Source organism: Elgaria multicarinata, chromosome 5 (genome assembly GCF_023053635.1).
Source record: "Elgaria multicarinata webbii isolate HBS135686 ecotype San Diego chromosome 5, rElgMul1.1.pri, whole genome shotgun sequence".
In the NCBI taxonomy this organism is placed as follows: Eukaryota; Metazoa; Chordata; class Lepidosauria; order Squamata; family Anguidae; genus Elgaria; species Elgaria multicarinata.
Window position 1 is genome coordinate 110163124 of NC_086175.1, and position 15470 is coordinate 110178593.

At 39.9% G+C, this 15470-nt stretch overlaps 1 protein-coding gene across 2 annotated transcripts in view; it reads right to left on the minus strand.

Moving 5' to 3' along the window:
* PAN3 (poly(A) specific ribonuclease subunit PAN3) overlaps window positions 1-15470 on the minus strand; it is a 64537-nt gene that overhangs the window by 6023 nt on the left and 43044 nt on the right. For both annotated transcript variants that reach the window (XR_010025482.1, XM_063127006.1), the window contains exons 13-16: window positions 10437-10602; window positions 9133-9220; window positions 4464-4603; window positions 2479-2608 (exon numbers count right to left, since the gene is read on the minus strand). Coding sequence is in view for 1 of the 2 variants with exons in the window: in XM_063127006.1 (XP_062983076.1) it covers window positions 2479-2608; window positions 4464-4603; window positions 9133-9220; window positions 10437-10602 (524 nt within the window). In the remaining variant the exon portion in view is untranslated. The remainder of the gene's footprint in view (window positions 1-2478; window positions 2609-4463; window positions 4604-9132; window positions 9221-10436; window positions 10603-15470) is intronic.

Sequence of the window (15470 nt, forward strand, 5' to 3'; positions counted from 1 at the left end):
GGGCAAAAGGATTGAGGAAAGGTTTGGATCCACTGGATCCACAGCCTTCCTGTTCCCCCAACATGTCCCCCAAACTGGCAGCAAAACTATGCCAGTCCTGGTATGAGACCATCAGGGCATAGAAAAATCTGAGGTTTGTCTGCCTCGGATTGTCTCTCCTTTGCACAGTAGGAATGTTCTGCCTGGTTGGATCCAGTCTAATATCAATCAATAAAATGCACAAACACACCAATTTCTAAAAGCAACAACCAAATACAGAATATAATCAACACATATTGGGGGGGGGAGCAAGGAGAAAAGATGTTGTGTATCAAAAGCAGCAATGATAAAACTAGGTGTTCCACATTAAAAGCTTGTCAAAATAAAAATGTTTTAAATTTCTGGCAAAAGATAGATTTTATTTGGGAGAGCATCCCAGAGTCATGGCATCAACACAGAAGAGGGCTGGTCTCTTATGCTCATTCACTGGATCCTTGAAGTGGCACCAAGAGCAAGGCTTTGACATAGACCTTAATCCCTAAGCTAAACTGGACCCAGCCGCTTAGGAATTTAAAGGCTAGGAAATACACTTTGAATTGAGCTCAGAAGCAAACAGGAAACCAAGAGTGCAGAGATAAAGCTGGACTTTTATGTTGTGATACACAAGCACTAGACAAAAACCTAGAGCATGTCTACACCAGTCTTTACCCCGGGGATTGTCCCTGTGCGTCCACATGATGCACAGGGGATCCCGGGAGCAGGTAGGGACAATCACTCCATTTCCCTGGGATATCTGCAGACACTCTTCCCTCGGGTTTACCCATGGCCCCAGGACGATCCCAAGGACCACGGGTGGTGTGGGCACCGATCTTAGCTTCTACCCTCCTCCCCATGAGTTGCGGGGGTTAGCAGAGGGAAGGAGCCAGGATGGAGGGAGTCCAGGGACATCGGGGGTGGGTGGAGAGTGAGGTTATGGCTTTTTTTTAACGTACTTTTTCGCTGGTGGGCGCAATGTCCTGCTTCCTCCCTGGACATTGCACGCTGCGTTTGAACTCAAGGGGAGTTCAAACGCAGATTGAACGATCAGCATATTGCGAGATCTTTCCCGATCCCCTCCCTAGGTGTAGACATGCCCATAGTGATTGGGACTGTTTCTGAAGGCAGACCCATGTAAAATACAATATAATACTCCAGTCTGGGAGTAACTGAAACTGCCTTCTCATCAGTTTCAGGTGTGAGCTGAAACTGATAAAAAGTTACTCCTAGTTACTGCTGCCACCTAAGCACCCAGGGAAATGACGGTTCAAGGAGTACCTCCAAACTAGATACCTGATCCTTAAAGGGGAGTGCAAACCCATATAGAACAGGTTGAAACAGTACATGACACAGAGAGCTTAACAGAACAAACACCAACAAGATTAGCCATCTTGATTATGATAGAAATCCAATAAAGAGAGCAATCCTAATAATCTATTTGTTATTATTTCTGACAATGTCTCCTTAAGTCATTTTACTAAAGAGTCTCCTAGGCAGGGTGATAGTTGCTTTTTATTCTTCTTTGACAAAGTGAAGAGAGAACTTCTAAGTCTATGGAGAAAGAACTAATCAAACAACTACACAACTACACTTCTCTTAGGGATGGTCAGTGGAGACAAAACTAGACTAGGAAGGAGTAGAGAGATATTTTAATACATTGTCTCCTTCAGAAGACCAAAGTACTTTCACTTTGCTATACTCTAAGAAACAGACTTGCCCTCACTTTTCAGGAGGCCATATTGTAATACCAGACACAGATTTCCATCATGCCTCCAAGATCCATTTTGAGCTGCAATTAGTACAATTATTTGAACACAACTGCACAGCAAGTTAGCCATTCACAGGTTAGTATTTTATTGAGCTAACTCACATCTTGACAGTGCCTTTGGAAAAGAGAGAGAGAGAAGTGAAAACTTTTACCATATCCACTATTACTCTCTAAACACAATTAACTAAGGAAGCCCAATAATGTCCATTTACGTATTTGTGAAGTTGGTGGAGGTGTAGAGGCTGGAAACCCACTGACATTTTATTTGAACAACCATAGCGGAAAAAGCCATGTACATCATCATACATGAAAATAGCACACATTTGCTACATGAATAAACTTTGGGAACCTGCTATCAACAGCAGATATCCAAAGTAAACATAAAGGATGCATATGTACTATCTTCAGTACATTTTCTGTATTGAAATGGGCATTAGTATCTGATTACTACTAGAACAGAAGGATGAAGCTTCTAGACTTCATCTGTACAGAGCAAATACATGCAATCAAACTCAGTTGAGATGACCACCAAGCCTTCTGGTTATCCGTAAAGACTTATTCAAGGTAATTCAAATATCCTAAAAATGCCTTGACTAAGTAATGTCAATTATTAAAGTGACAATAACCACTGCAGGAAAGATAGTTTGATTGTACTAACTGCAGTGTGCAGTATTTGATAGAATACGGTAATTTACCTTTGCAAGGTCTTCTTCTATTACATCATTCCTCATTTGGGCAGCATCCAACTGAGTATAGAATCTTGCACCAATCATAGGCATGATATCATTTACACTTCGAAGCCTGTTTTGGTCAGTCAGCAAATACCTACCAAAGACAATTTTTTAAAAAGCTACTTTAAGTACTGGGCTTCATTCTAATAAAAAAATCTCTGACAGTGAAAAGCTATTTTATTAATCTATAAAACAAAAATCTGGAATAAAGCTCTACTTCATATTCTGCAGAGCACAGGCAAGCAGAAGGTAGATTGGGATCAACAAGAGTTTTTTTTAGTTCCTACTTGTCTAACAGGAGCAACAACTAAGAAGTACCCTCCAATATTCCAAAATTACGTTGCCGAAAAGAGAATGCTTTGAGTGAAAGGACTTATGAGCTTGGTTCTGGTACCATCACAAATTCCTGGTCCAGAGGTACCCTGTTTCTTTCTTCTTCATGTATGTCTGCCTGTGCCACTGTTTTGCACAGGGATGGGAAAGGCTCCTGCCTGGAACCTTGGACAGCCTCTGCCAGTCAGTGTTGACAATACTAGTCTAGATACAGATTCCTATGATCCCTTAACAGAAATGTTTGTATTCAGTATGTATTGTCATCCAATGAACATTTAAATATCATTCTGCAATTTCTTACTGCCCTTGACTTCCAAGATAACTGTTAAAGCGATGATGCACTAAGCATTAATTCTAGGGAATGTGGAAATGTAAACAGAGTACAATCGCTACATTCAATAAGGTTGAAGGCCTATGCATATTTAGAGAGAGAGAAAAGTCCTACAGCTCTCTGAATGCCCCAACCAGCATAGCTGGGACATGCTGGGAGTTGAAGGACTTTTTTTCTGTCTAAACAGAAAAAAGATACGTTCTAATTCTATAGTAAAAATTAACTGTGCTTCATACTGGAAAATGTTTTAAATGAAGATTTTAGACTGAATATATAGAATTCTCAATATTCTCAAGTTTTGTCTGAAATGATCCAGTTACTGGTGCCAGTTAATACTCACTTTAAACAATGCTCCTGATATGTGAATAACAGAACTTATGCAGCACCATTTTGGGGTGACATTATAATGCAGTACTGTGCTAAATGTAACGGACTGATGCAGTGTGACGTTGTATTTCATTTTACATTTTATTCTGCTCACCCTCCAAAGAGCTCCAGCAACATACAAGGTTCTCCCTTTTATCCTCACAACTATCCTGTGAGGTAAGTTAGGCTGGGAGAGAGTGTGACTGGCCCAAGGTCTCCCCCTGTGATTCAGGACTGAGTGGGGATTTGAACCCAGGTCTAATGCTACTTACTATGTTATAAAGATATACATACATACATAGGCAGCCAGCAACAATACACATAAGTAACCTCAGAGCTTTTCAAGACTGTCAAAAGATTGGGGTTAAGGAAAAGAGAGTGTTGTACCAGTTAAAGCAAAAAGAGAAAATTAATTTAACACTTTCAGTTGAGCCCTGGAATACTACAAAATAGGTTGAAACCAGTCCTGTCTGCCTGCTAGCAGAATGAAAACTGCTGTTGAAATGGATTCCTCTTCCCCCTGCAGCCCCTCTGCAACCCAACCCAACCCAACCCACCCATCTGAAAATCTGCTCTGGACAGTTGTGAGACCTTCCAGAGCAGATCTGGGTTATGCCTGGAGCAAAGGGAAGTCCTGCTGCCTGAGCTAAAGTCTGTTGACGTGATGTTGGATGGAACCTTGTGCTTCCAGGTAGGTGAGTGAATAAATTTTGTTCATACACCTCCCAAAAAGGGATTCTTCATCTTTCCAGAGCCATGAAGAATTCCTTTCACATTAACACTATTCTGATGCAAAAGTAATCATGTTAGAGCACACCATATGCACATACATTTTGTAGAAAACACTTCATGAACAATTATACTATCACATGTCAATCTAGTTCTTACAAAAACTGTTGTTCACTTCCAATTAACTTACAAAATAAGATTCTTCAAATCAGAGGAATAGTTGATTGTCACCAGTTCCATCGCTTTCTGCAAATTCTCTCTTTGAATTCCTGACAAAGCATTGCAAGCCAAAGCCAACACAACCTTCCCAAGGGAAATCAAGTCCGCTTGCTGCAGAAAAACAAGTAAATTCATCAGGGTCGGCCACAGATATGAATATTTTAGACACAAACTCTTTGATGTAATTCTCAAAGCTGAAATATGTGTATCATCGTAAACCAGCAGACACCCACTTTATCTCATAGATTTATTTCAGTAAAATTAGCTACAACTCTCTTCTTAACCCAGTTTTTGTATCTATGGAAATATTTTCTTCTTATTGGTTTTCATTAACTTTTAGCAAGTATTGTCTATCAGATATAAAGTACTTGTGAGGTAAGCAAACATGACAACTCAGGGCACACCTGTGTTTCCCTCCTGCTTAATTCATAACAGAAAGCACTGCTGGATCAACACTGATTCCTGTAAAGTAGTTCAGACACTTAGTGGGTTTAGGGCACTAGAACTGTCTTCTACTAAGCACATTTTCTCCCTTAAACAATCTCCATGGCAACTATAGCATTTATAAAGTAGAGCAAATAAGTAAAATCAATTAAAGCCAATTATTTTAATCTTATACTCATCTAGCTGAGTTTACAACATGTATGATGCCTATTTTGGTCACTCAGCAAATATCTACCAAAGACTATTTTTAAGGATTACTTTCAAAGCAGAGCTTCTTTAACACTTTTCTAAACATACCTACATAACAATCAGAGCTCTGCACTCTGCAAAGATGCTATCTCTTAAAACCATTCTGTTTAACAATTGTGGCTTGGGATCTAAGCTGCTCTTTCACTCACACAAGGGTGGGATTTCTGCCAACTCTGCCTTACATCTGCAGCCTTCCACAACATATCTCACACATTCTCAGGAATGCATTTTTGGGGAAGTCCAGATTGCTGCAGAGGGAAGGAAAAAGTAGGAAAGTCCCATTCTGTTCACAGAAGCCCATGAACCAATAAAGTAATCTACAAATTTGTAGTAAGGGGATACAGCTCTAAACGCTAAGCTCTAGAGGCCATCCCACACAACGTGTCTGTTTTAAAGTAAGCACACATTTGTTTCGTATTTATAGGACACAATCCACAATTTTTTCTTCAAAGGTGTATTCTTAACATCAGTATTTCGTACTTATTGTGAACCACCTGGTTGTGTCCTCACCTGAACCCACCCACCATGTATTCTTATAGCCAAATTTCTGTAGGATACTGCTCCAACTGAAATATCATAAGCTTAGGAAAATTAAGCAGCTGTTACATCAACCACATAATACTTTCTTAAAGAGTTTGAGAGGAAGGGAAATAAAGGCAAAGAAGCCATATATATTCATGAGCATCACAGATACACGTAGCCTTAAATGCAATACTATTGCAATACTAACATGTCATACTAAGACTGCTCATCACTCTGAACTGTGCATAGTTTTATAATGGCATCAATAAAATGTTCAGCATTTGCAAGCATCACCAAGCACTTTTATATTCCCAACAACCTCACCATTTTATAAAACAAACTTATTCAGACACATCTTGAACAAAAGTCGGACTTATTCTTAAGAAAATGTATTGGGTTAGTTGTTTAAATGACTGAAACAGAGTTAAGGAAAACCATATATATGGTACCAGCAGTTACAACTTAAATAATATGTCACCAAATATGTATACAAAGATACTTACTATGTAAAAGAAATTAAAAATGGATCACAAGAAGGCCAAACTGTTTCAGCAATTTTAAATGGAGAGCGGGTATTCAAATAGTTGCTTGGACATTCTCTGTGAACTAAACAGTTTTAGGGTACCAACACTGGGAAATTACTCCCACAGTGAATAATTTCCAAATGTTGGTATCCCAAAACTGTTTGGTTCAGAGAATGACCAAGCAACAATTTGAATACCCGCTCTCCATTTAAATCAAAATTTAAATGAAAAGGGTCAGTGAGGAAGACAAAATTGTTGAAATGTGTTTGGCCTGCATGTGATCCATTTTTAATTCTTTTTTATGTAATAAATGACTTTGTATACATATTTGGTGACTTATTAATTAATAAGCTGCTGGTACCATATATGCTGTTTTCCTTAACTCTGTTTCAGTCATTTGCGGTTTTCTGTTAAGGATAAGTGTGGTTTTTTACTTGTGGTTTTAGCTGTTTAAATAACTGCTTAAAGTTTACTGCTGTTGACAATGAGGTCTTTTTTTTCCAATTTAAGTACACCTGACACAGAACATTCAATACAAACGGTTCTTGTTCAGATTTTCTGAGTTTCTTAGATGTAGTTCAGTATTAGTGATGAAATCCTATACAATTTCATGTGCTAAATTTGATTCATTTTTATTATGTTATGATGCAATCGTAACCACGGAGTTGCTAGCATAATTCCTTACTATGCCTACATGTATTCACAGAAATACACTTATTAAAATAGACTACTTCATGCACATTTAAGTATTAACAAACATAAGTAGAACTGGGAAGTGTAGAATTACATGTGGAATGGCCTAAGATTTTGTTTCCTTCCTGCTACTGTGACAACTGTTCTTAAAATTGGAAATCATGCTGCAAAGAATGCTTGAGTAACCTTTTCCCCACTCCATTTCCCCATGCCTTTGTATAGTGCAGGGCAGGGAGCATTGTAACAGCTCATGACACACACACACAGACACACCTCCCAAGCTTTATTTACAAAAGTATATACTTCTGCATGGGACTCCCAAGTATGTAGCAACTACCTTATTTTTTGTGCAGCCCATTCTGCCTTCTATAAACTGATAGGCCCTTGACCACTCATGTTCACTATTAGAGAGGATGATATTGGACAGAGAAGGTGGGCGAAAGGGGCTTGAATTAATTTTTTTAGTCAGTGATTAATGTTTACATCGTTTAGCCTCAAGAGATCGAGAGGCTTAAAAGAACAAGGTTGTACCCAAAATAATATACCAGCTCTCCCACCACATGTATTCAAGTCCAAAATCCACTATCACATTTGTACAATTTAGTTTGAATGCAGAGTACATCAGGTTTTACTGCTGGATGCACACTGGGCACTATTGATCTATCCAACTACCTCCCAAACTCCTACAAAGCGGATCACCCACTTGGTAGCTATCTAATGCTAGAAACATTTTCTACTAAAGCCTATTTGCTTTTTCAGCTGGCTACAGGCAGACTGCAGCATTCATAGAACAACAACAACAACCACAAGGACATACTCATGCACATGTTTTAATGCAGGTGAAGATCTGAAGTGAGTTCACATCATTCAAAACTTAGAAAGTTTTTCAAAAAAATACTTCAGCTTGAGATTCAGTTGCACTTTAGTTTCAAATCTTAAAACAATTAAGTATTAGCTTGTCAAATTCAATACTTCACAGTAATAACTGGCCCTGTTTTCATAAAATTCATGCCGACATAGACATCTATAACCCTCTCACCCATATGCCACCAACCAAGCTTTCCAAATGAAGGGAAAAACATGCAGTTTTGTTGTAAATACAATACATACATTGTTAGTTTCCAAATACTGGGTGGACTGTGAAGTGTTCCCCCCACTAGTGGGAATGGAAGAATAAAGAAAAACAAATAGATTGTATGGCAAACCTGCATGCTCTCCAGTCAATGTGGAAGGGGTTAGTGTAATTTTGCTAAAGAAAAACGTTACGGGTTGGAGAAATATTTGCAGAAGGGGGCAGGCAGAAAATGATTTTCCTGCCCCCTCCTCTCTACTGAAAAGCCTCTTCTGACAGACCTCCCCTCTGTGGAATGGGGTGGGTTGTAGTGTGGCAGGGGGGTTGTGCAGCAAGGAGGGGTTCCCTGAAAATCAGGTGGGAGCTCCCCTCGCTCCATTCATGAAAGGTGCAAGCACCCAATTCCCCCCATCATTCCTGCCACACCATGGACCACTTCATTCAGCAGACTCCCTCAACCTCAGGAGAAGCTTTTGTGGAGACGAAGGGGAGGCCGCTGGGGTGGGGGGCAGGAAAGTTACCTTCTGCCTACTCCTTCCCCATGGCTTTTCCATGGATCCAATTCAAGATGCTTCCTTATACTCACTATCATGAGCTATAGGAGTCCTCCAGATCGTTCCTCCCGGCCCCACTTACTTATCTTTGCTGCTCTATGAGAGGATGGCTCCACTTCCTCTGTTTATTCACACTGTAGCAAAACCAATCCTGAGCAAACAACATTTGCTCAAACTTATCCATTCTCCCCAGCTGTTGTCTTCCCCAGCAACTATTTTAAAATTATAAGCTCGTGGGCAGGGGCCTGTCAACTCTCGGCTTTTGAAATGTTGTAAAGTGCTGTGTACACTGATGTTGCTGAATTAATTATAATAGCAACAAATGAACCCGTGTGCAAAGGAAAATCTTTCAGTTTTTAATGCTGCCAGTAGGCAAGGCTATTTTCTGAAAGGTTATCAGTACCAAGTTCCAAACAAAGCAAATATACAGAGGAAAGAAGAGCCTCCGCATATCAAAACCAGATGGTTTTAAAGAAAAAGAGAGGAAGGTAAAATCATAACATAAACTGAGTATATTTCAAGACAATCACTGATGAATATTCAGTGAGTGAGTAATATGGTGTAAAGGGGCTGTGATCTTACCTGATACTGGGCCATTAGGGCCAGGGGATTGTTTTGGCTGTTATCAAATGTTAGCACATCAAAGACTCCAACGCAGTTCACTCGCAACCTTGAGGACAGAAGCATTATAGGAAAAGAGAAGTTTTAAAACTCCTCTGGTTTTGTGTTAGATTTATTGTATAACTTCTATAGCTACATTGCAAGTTAAGAAATTGAAATAAATAGCAATTGTTTAATCGAATTGTGAGGGTACACACATAGGTATGTTACAATTCATGTGAGGTGAATGGAGAATGTGCAGAACACCAGCTACTGTGCACATTCACATAAAAAAGGAACCTGTACTTAGGCAATGGTTGAGAATGAATTAAGCCACAATCTACAGTAAGCCTATAAACACCACTTGCTGGGGAACATGGGCAAAGGGGTGCTATTGCACCTGTGTTCTGCTTGTAGGTTCCTGGTCAACAGCTGGTTGGCCACTGTATGAACAGAGTGCTGGACTAGATGCCCCCTTCGTCTGATCCAGCACGGCTCTTCTTATGTGACAGTGGGAATTGTGTACATGTTGTCAGTTTGTGCACCTTCTCCATGCCTTCATGCTATGCATGCTGTTTATTAAGTTGACATGCTAAGAACTACTATTGGCCTCACTTCAAAAGTATAAAGAACCACCCAGAGAGTTTTGGCTAATGGGTAGCATAGAAATAAAATATAAATAAATTTCTTAGAAGTCCTTCAAAAGTTGTGCTATACAACTGGACACTTAACTTTACTAGATTACGGCTGCAACTGTAATACCTACTTGGGAGTAAGCTATAGTTAATACAGGGGAACTTAATATATACACAGGTTAATAAGGCAGCCTTCCTCAACCTGATGCGATCCAACACAGCTGGAGGGCACAAAGTTGGGAAAGGCTGCGCTAAGGGATACATGGCAGAATGAGACATAAAACAGTCTCATTTTCATCTCCTGTGCTCAGCCATTAACTAGGATTAAGAAGCAGGATCACATGCTCCCTCATCATAGCTGATTTGCAGGCAAATTCTCTCCTCCCTCACCACACAGCTGGTAGCTGGGGGTGGCAGCAAAGGTGGAAGTTGGGATGGGATGAAGGGGGGATTCAGACATGAAAGGGAGGAGCTAAAGAATGTATCACACAGTTCTGCAGCCGCCTCCAAGTACCTTAACCCTAATTAATACTCAAACTTGCATTATATCAGCACCAGTCCCTCAGTCTAATTTTGAAAGGATACTAGAACTCTTCAAATCCATAGTCCTTGGTTGTTAAACATGTAGTAGCAGAATATGGTTTATGTTACCTTGTTTTGCCAGTTACCAGAATTTTTGTGGGGTCCATTACTCGGCAGGCCAATCCTGCTGTATGAATGGTCCGCAACGCAGAGCTGAGCTGCACAATGTAGGCCCAAATCAGGGACTCAGGCAACAACCCAGCATGTTGCCGGGGCAGAGGTCCATCGTGCTGACCTATCAGCATAATTAAAAGAACAAATTAACCCAAAGCCTGATAAAACTTTGGTTCATGCAAATAGTTGTTTTTTTAAGCAACATATTGCTTAACTAAAAACTTTAATCCACTTTAACTCCAAGAAATGTTAAGATGGCTATGAAAAGACCTACCCAACCTACTTACCATGACAACCTTTTTACTATTGAGTGCATTGCTTCTTTAAAACTAATATACACTATTTAAAGATGGTATTTTATTGGACATCTATAATTTAGACAGAAAAAAGGACCTGCACATTTGTGACAGCCCCGTAATCAATTTATGAAATTCATTGCCAGAAGATGGGTAGCTTAAGTAGCTTTAAAAGGGACTGGCCACATGTGCCATTCGTTTACCTATAAACTGCTATTAGCAGTGGTGGCTAAACGGATCTTACATCTTTAGAGGCAATATATTACTAATACCAGTTGCTGGAGGGCAATGACAAGGGAGAATAATTGTCTTTATATCCCACTTCTGGAAGTCTAGCATGTGAAACAGGAATCTGGAATAGATGGACCATTGGTTGACCGAACAGGGCTCTTTTCATATATTAACGAAGCAGCAAAAAACATACAGCTCCATATAATGACAAAACATGATGGCCGGGTTGTATGTTGGTTGTTGGAAAAAGAAGCAGAAGCAAGTGTGCTGATTCCCAGCTCCTGCTGCAGCTGGGAAGAGCTAAACAACCCAGGGTTAAACAGTGGGTTCCAACTATGGGTTGACACTTACAACAACCCAGAGTTCTAGGTTTTGATGTTATGATAAACAACCTAGGAATGGAGTGTCTCTGGGGTGTTTATTGCAGTGGGAGCAGATGGGAGGCTGGCATGTTTACTTACTCCCACTTTATTTTCAACAACCCACTGTTGTTCATCATGGTTTGTTGTGATGTGTGAACCAGGCCTATGATTCCCACTACACCACTAGAAACAAGCCTATATCTGTATTTCCATAAACTAGGAGTCCAAGTTATTCAATCCTAAGGCCATGGCATGCTTTAAAAAAACAAATACACTAGACTATTTCCAAATCCATTACGAAACTATGACTCAACATATTAGGAACATTGCATATATTTCTCCTGTAACATTTCATGACTGAAGTTTGACCATAAACATTAAAGAGTGTTTCAATGAACCAACTGCCTCACTGAGAAAATAATACACTTCAGGCAATGTATTCAAAATGGACAAATGTAATATGCTACAACTGACAAATTGAATATGCTACAACTATCATAATCTTTCAATCGCTTCCAAAGTTTTTCAAAAATATAACACAGTCCATTAATACACTGGGACTTCTGAAGTAAAGGACTGATGTCAGGGTGTTTTCCATCAACAGAACAATGAAAAATTAATCCAATTACTCACAATGAAAATATGAGCTGCGATTTAAGGCTTACATTATCATGCCTATCACCCTCAAGAGGGATTTATTTTATATGCCACTGAAGGCTCACCTCTCACAGAATTGTAAAACAGTTTTTGGTTTTGATGTATGTGCTGTTTTAAAGGAAAGCTACCTTGTTGTGCAAACATCTCTTTCCACACCAACACTCATGCTTTTCTTTAAGCACTTCTTGCAGCAAACACCCAAAGTGCATTTTAAACTCCAGTTTTTGTGAGCATGTGGTTTTTTTTAAAAAAAGTTCATCATGTTGGGTGTGAAGCAAATATCATTAAAATGATTCAGATGGGGCACGCAGATGTGCATGCATCTGGAGCGCATTCAGAAACAGCATTTCCTGAACAAGCATCCTATTTTTAGCTTGACAAAAATGAAATATTGGCTTTTTGCAAGATCTATATACAAGCGGTATTAAATGCGGTATAAAACACAGCAACTTAAAAGCAAGCAATACTGCCTTCAATCCGCAATGCACTCATAGGAAAAGAGGTCTAGTTCATATAGAAGAATCAAAAGTATATCTATGGATCAAAAATTAAAATAAAACACGCTGCTTTCAATAAGGCTGGGGACATAAAAAAAAATCCTGCTCGCTTTCATTTCTGCTTCTCTCTCCCTGCCCTCTTTTTAGTGGTTTGGGCTCATGTTCCGGTTTGAAGACAAGCAGCTTCCTGCTCTAACCAACCAGGGCTGGCATGTTCAGGGGAAGCTAATAGTGTGTGACCACTTAAAATTCAAGGTGGAACAGAATGATTCACACAGTGGTTTACCAGCAGTCTTCACTCGCTGCATCTTTGAAAGAGCTCTCCTTCTCCCAACACAAAATGACAATAAACTCAAAGGCAATGTACACAGGATGTTTATGGAACCTTTGTCAGTTCAGCTCTGTATGCATGGATTGTGACTGACAGCCTCACATTCTGATAAGAGAGAGGGCAGCTTGGAGCGAATAAGCTGGGTGGTTGCCAAGAGTGGTTCCCCCTGAAGCTGTGCACATGAAGCAGATGTATGTGTGGGGGATAAGTCCATCGAGTGGAGGAGGTTATGACTCACGCAGACTAGTCACAGACAGATCCACAGGGTGCAAATTTGAGGAAAGGGCACTCTTTGAAACCTCCAACTGGAGTCATTTGCCCATTCTCTTCCTTCCTGCATCATCACATCCAAAAGGCAGTGACAGTAGCTTGGAGCAAATCTCTAAGTCTTTTAATGGATTCGAGCTTACTGAAGCACGGACTCCTCTTTTCTTCCGAGCCATGACCTAGGTACCCCTTGAAACAAATACCTGATTGAGTGCAGGTGGGGTCTACGTTATGACTGCACTCGGTTACACCACTTTGCACAGAAGGTGCAGAATTTGTTACCACTAACAGGCACTAGTTCTCTTAGTTCTGAAGAATTGGATATTATGAAGATCACCTCTGCTAACAGTATAGAAAAAACACAGGTGAACGGCGTGACAAGCTCTACTGTCAGACTGTGGGACGTACTGTGTCCCTTCGCACTTCTCCTCTATCCCCAAACTTCACCTACCTTTTTGCAATAGCCTACCTCTTCCCATCATTCACCCCCCCCCCCAAGTTACAAGCTGCACAGAGAGTAGGATGAAGGTTTTCAAAAGTTGTAAGTTAGCTTTGCTACACAAATTTTATAGTCCAATTAACCTATTATGAAAGCTTAGTGTGTGTGAAATACATGTTGATTGCATTTTATGTTACATGGCAGTACTGCCCCATTATTATGTTTTTGTGGTCATTATTCTGCATTTTTTGTCACCTAACTAATATGACGAAAACAAATTGACAGCAGTTATTTTCATTTTCCAATATCATCATCCAAAGGATTCTAGCACAAAATGTTAATCTCTCTTAACCTAGATGATGGCAGCTTCAATTAAACAACAGCCCAGCTATTAATGTGGAAGGCAACTGCTCCTGCATGTGTTTTTTATTCATTGGTGCACACATAGCAATATCACTCAAGATACAGGCTTTTGTTATACCAAATTCATGTATATGCCAAAGAGTTGAGAAAGAATTGTATTTGAGAAAGAATTCTATTAAATTAAGAAACAGTCCTCTAGTTTGCAGGTGTTTCGTACAGAAATAAACCAAACTTGTTAAGCCTTAAGTTATCTGTCAAAACTTTATACCACATCCTTGACAATAAAATTCTGGAATGTGCTAGCATATGACAGCGCAAAAAGAAAAAAAGACTAACCACATGCAAAAAACAGCCATGTAACCACAATTCTCTTCCTTCAACTGCCAAATACTAATTTTACTAACATGAGACAAAGCTTCTTAAATCAGAAGTTCCCTGGACACCAAGTACGCACTACACTGGGAGCCCCCATCTTAAAAAAATACGAAGTCTTGAGCTGCCATGTGCAAGTTATAGAGTAAATGACAAACGCAGTCTTATGGTTCACAAATAATCCTTCAAGTTTCCCATTTCCATAACCTAGTTCGACAAATACCCCTAGATTTTCTCCATTTGCGTTCCACCACTGCAAATGCCACCAATGATATTATGAAGTATTTGCAAGCAAGAACACAGCCATATGAAGGGTTCATCGGCACCCTCACAACGCTCTCTCTCATATGTGTGTGTGTATGTAAGTGTATGAATCATTGAAAGAAAAGATGATGAAATAGTGCAGAATGGTGTGCAATGGTTCACTTTATTTCATGAATTCATATACCAGTGAACTATCAAAGCAGTTAACAAAAATGATAAAACCATGAACTAGAATAACAGAAGTACAACAACACAATTGCTGGTTGCCTATAACTATACTGGCTGGGTCACCCTCAAGGAAGGCCTGTATGAAGAGGTGGGTCTTCACCAGACCTCTCAAGATGAGAACTGAAGACGTCGCCTAATGTCAACAGGGAGCATGTTGCTGCACCACCAAATGCTCTGTTACAGGTACTCCAGAGGCAAACCTCAGGAACATGCAGCACCATCAGAAGTGTTCCTCCTGAGGACTGCAAGAACCAGACAGGGACAAGGGGTGAGATGATCCCTAAGGAAACATGGTCCCAAGTTGTTTAGGGCTTTGTATGTTAACAACAGGACCTTCAGAATGCCCTGGCAGTGCATGGACAGACAGTGCAGTTATTTCAGCAGAGGTGTCGTATGCTGTTGAAAAGAGGCCCTTGTGAGTATTTATTTATTTACAATATTTATATACCGCTCCCCATTGAAAATTTTGGAACGGTGTACAAAATAAATTAAAAACAGAATAAAACACTTTAAAATAGATTTTAAAAGAAGCAAAATATACAGTGAACTGTGGCTGGTCATTAAGGAAAGGCTTCCTGGAATAATGACGTTTTCAGGAGGCGCCGAAAGGAATACAAAGTTGGCGCCTGCCTGACCTCCAGAGGCAGGGAATTCCATAGGAGTTCCATAGGAATAGCCTCAC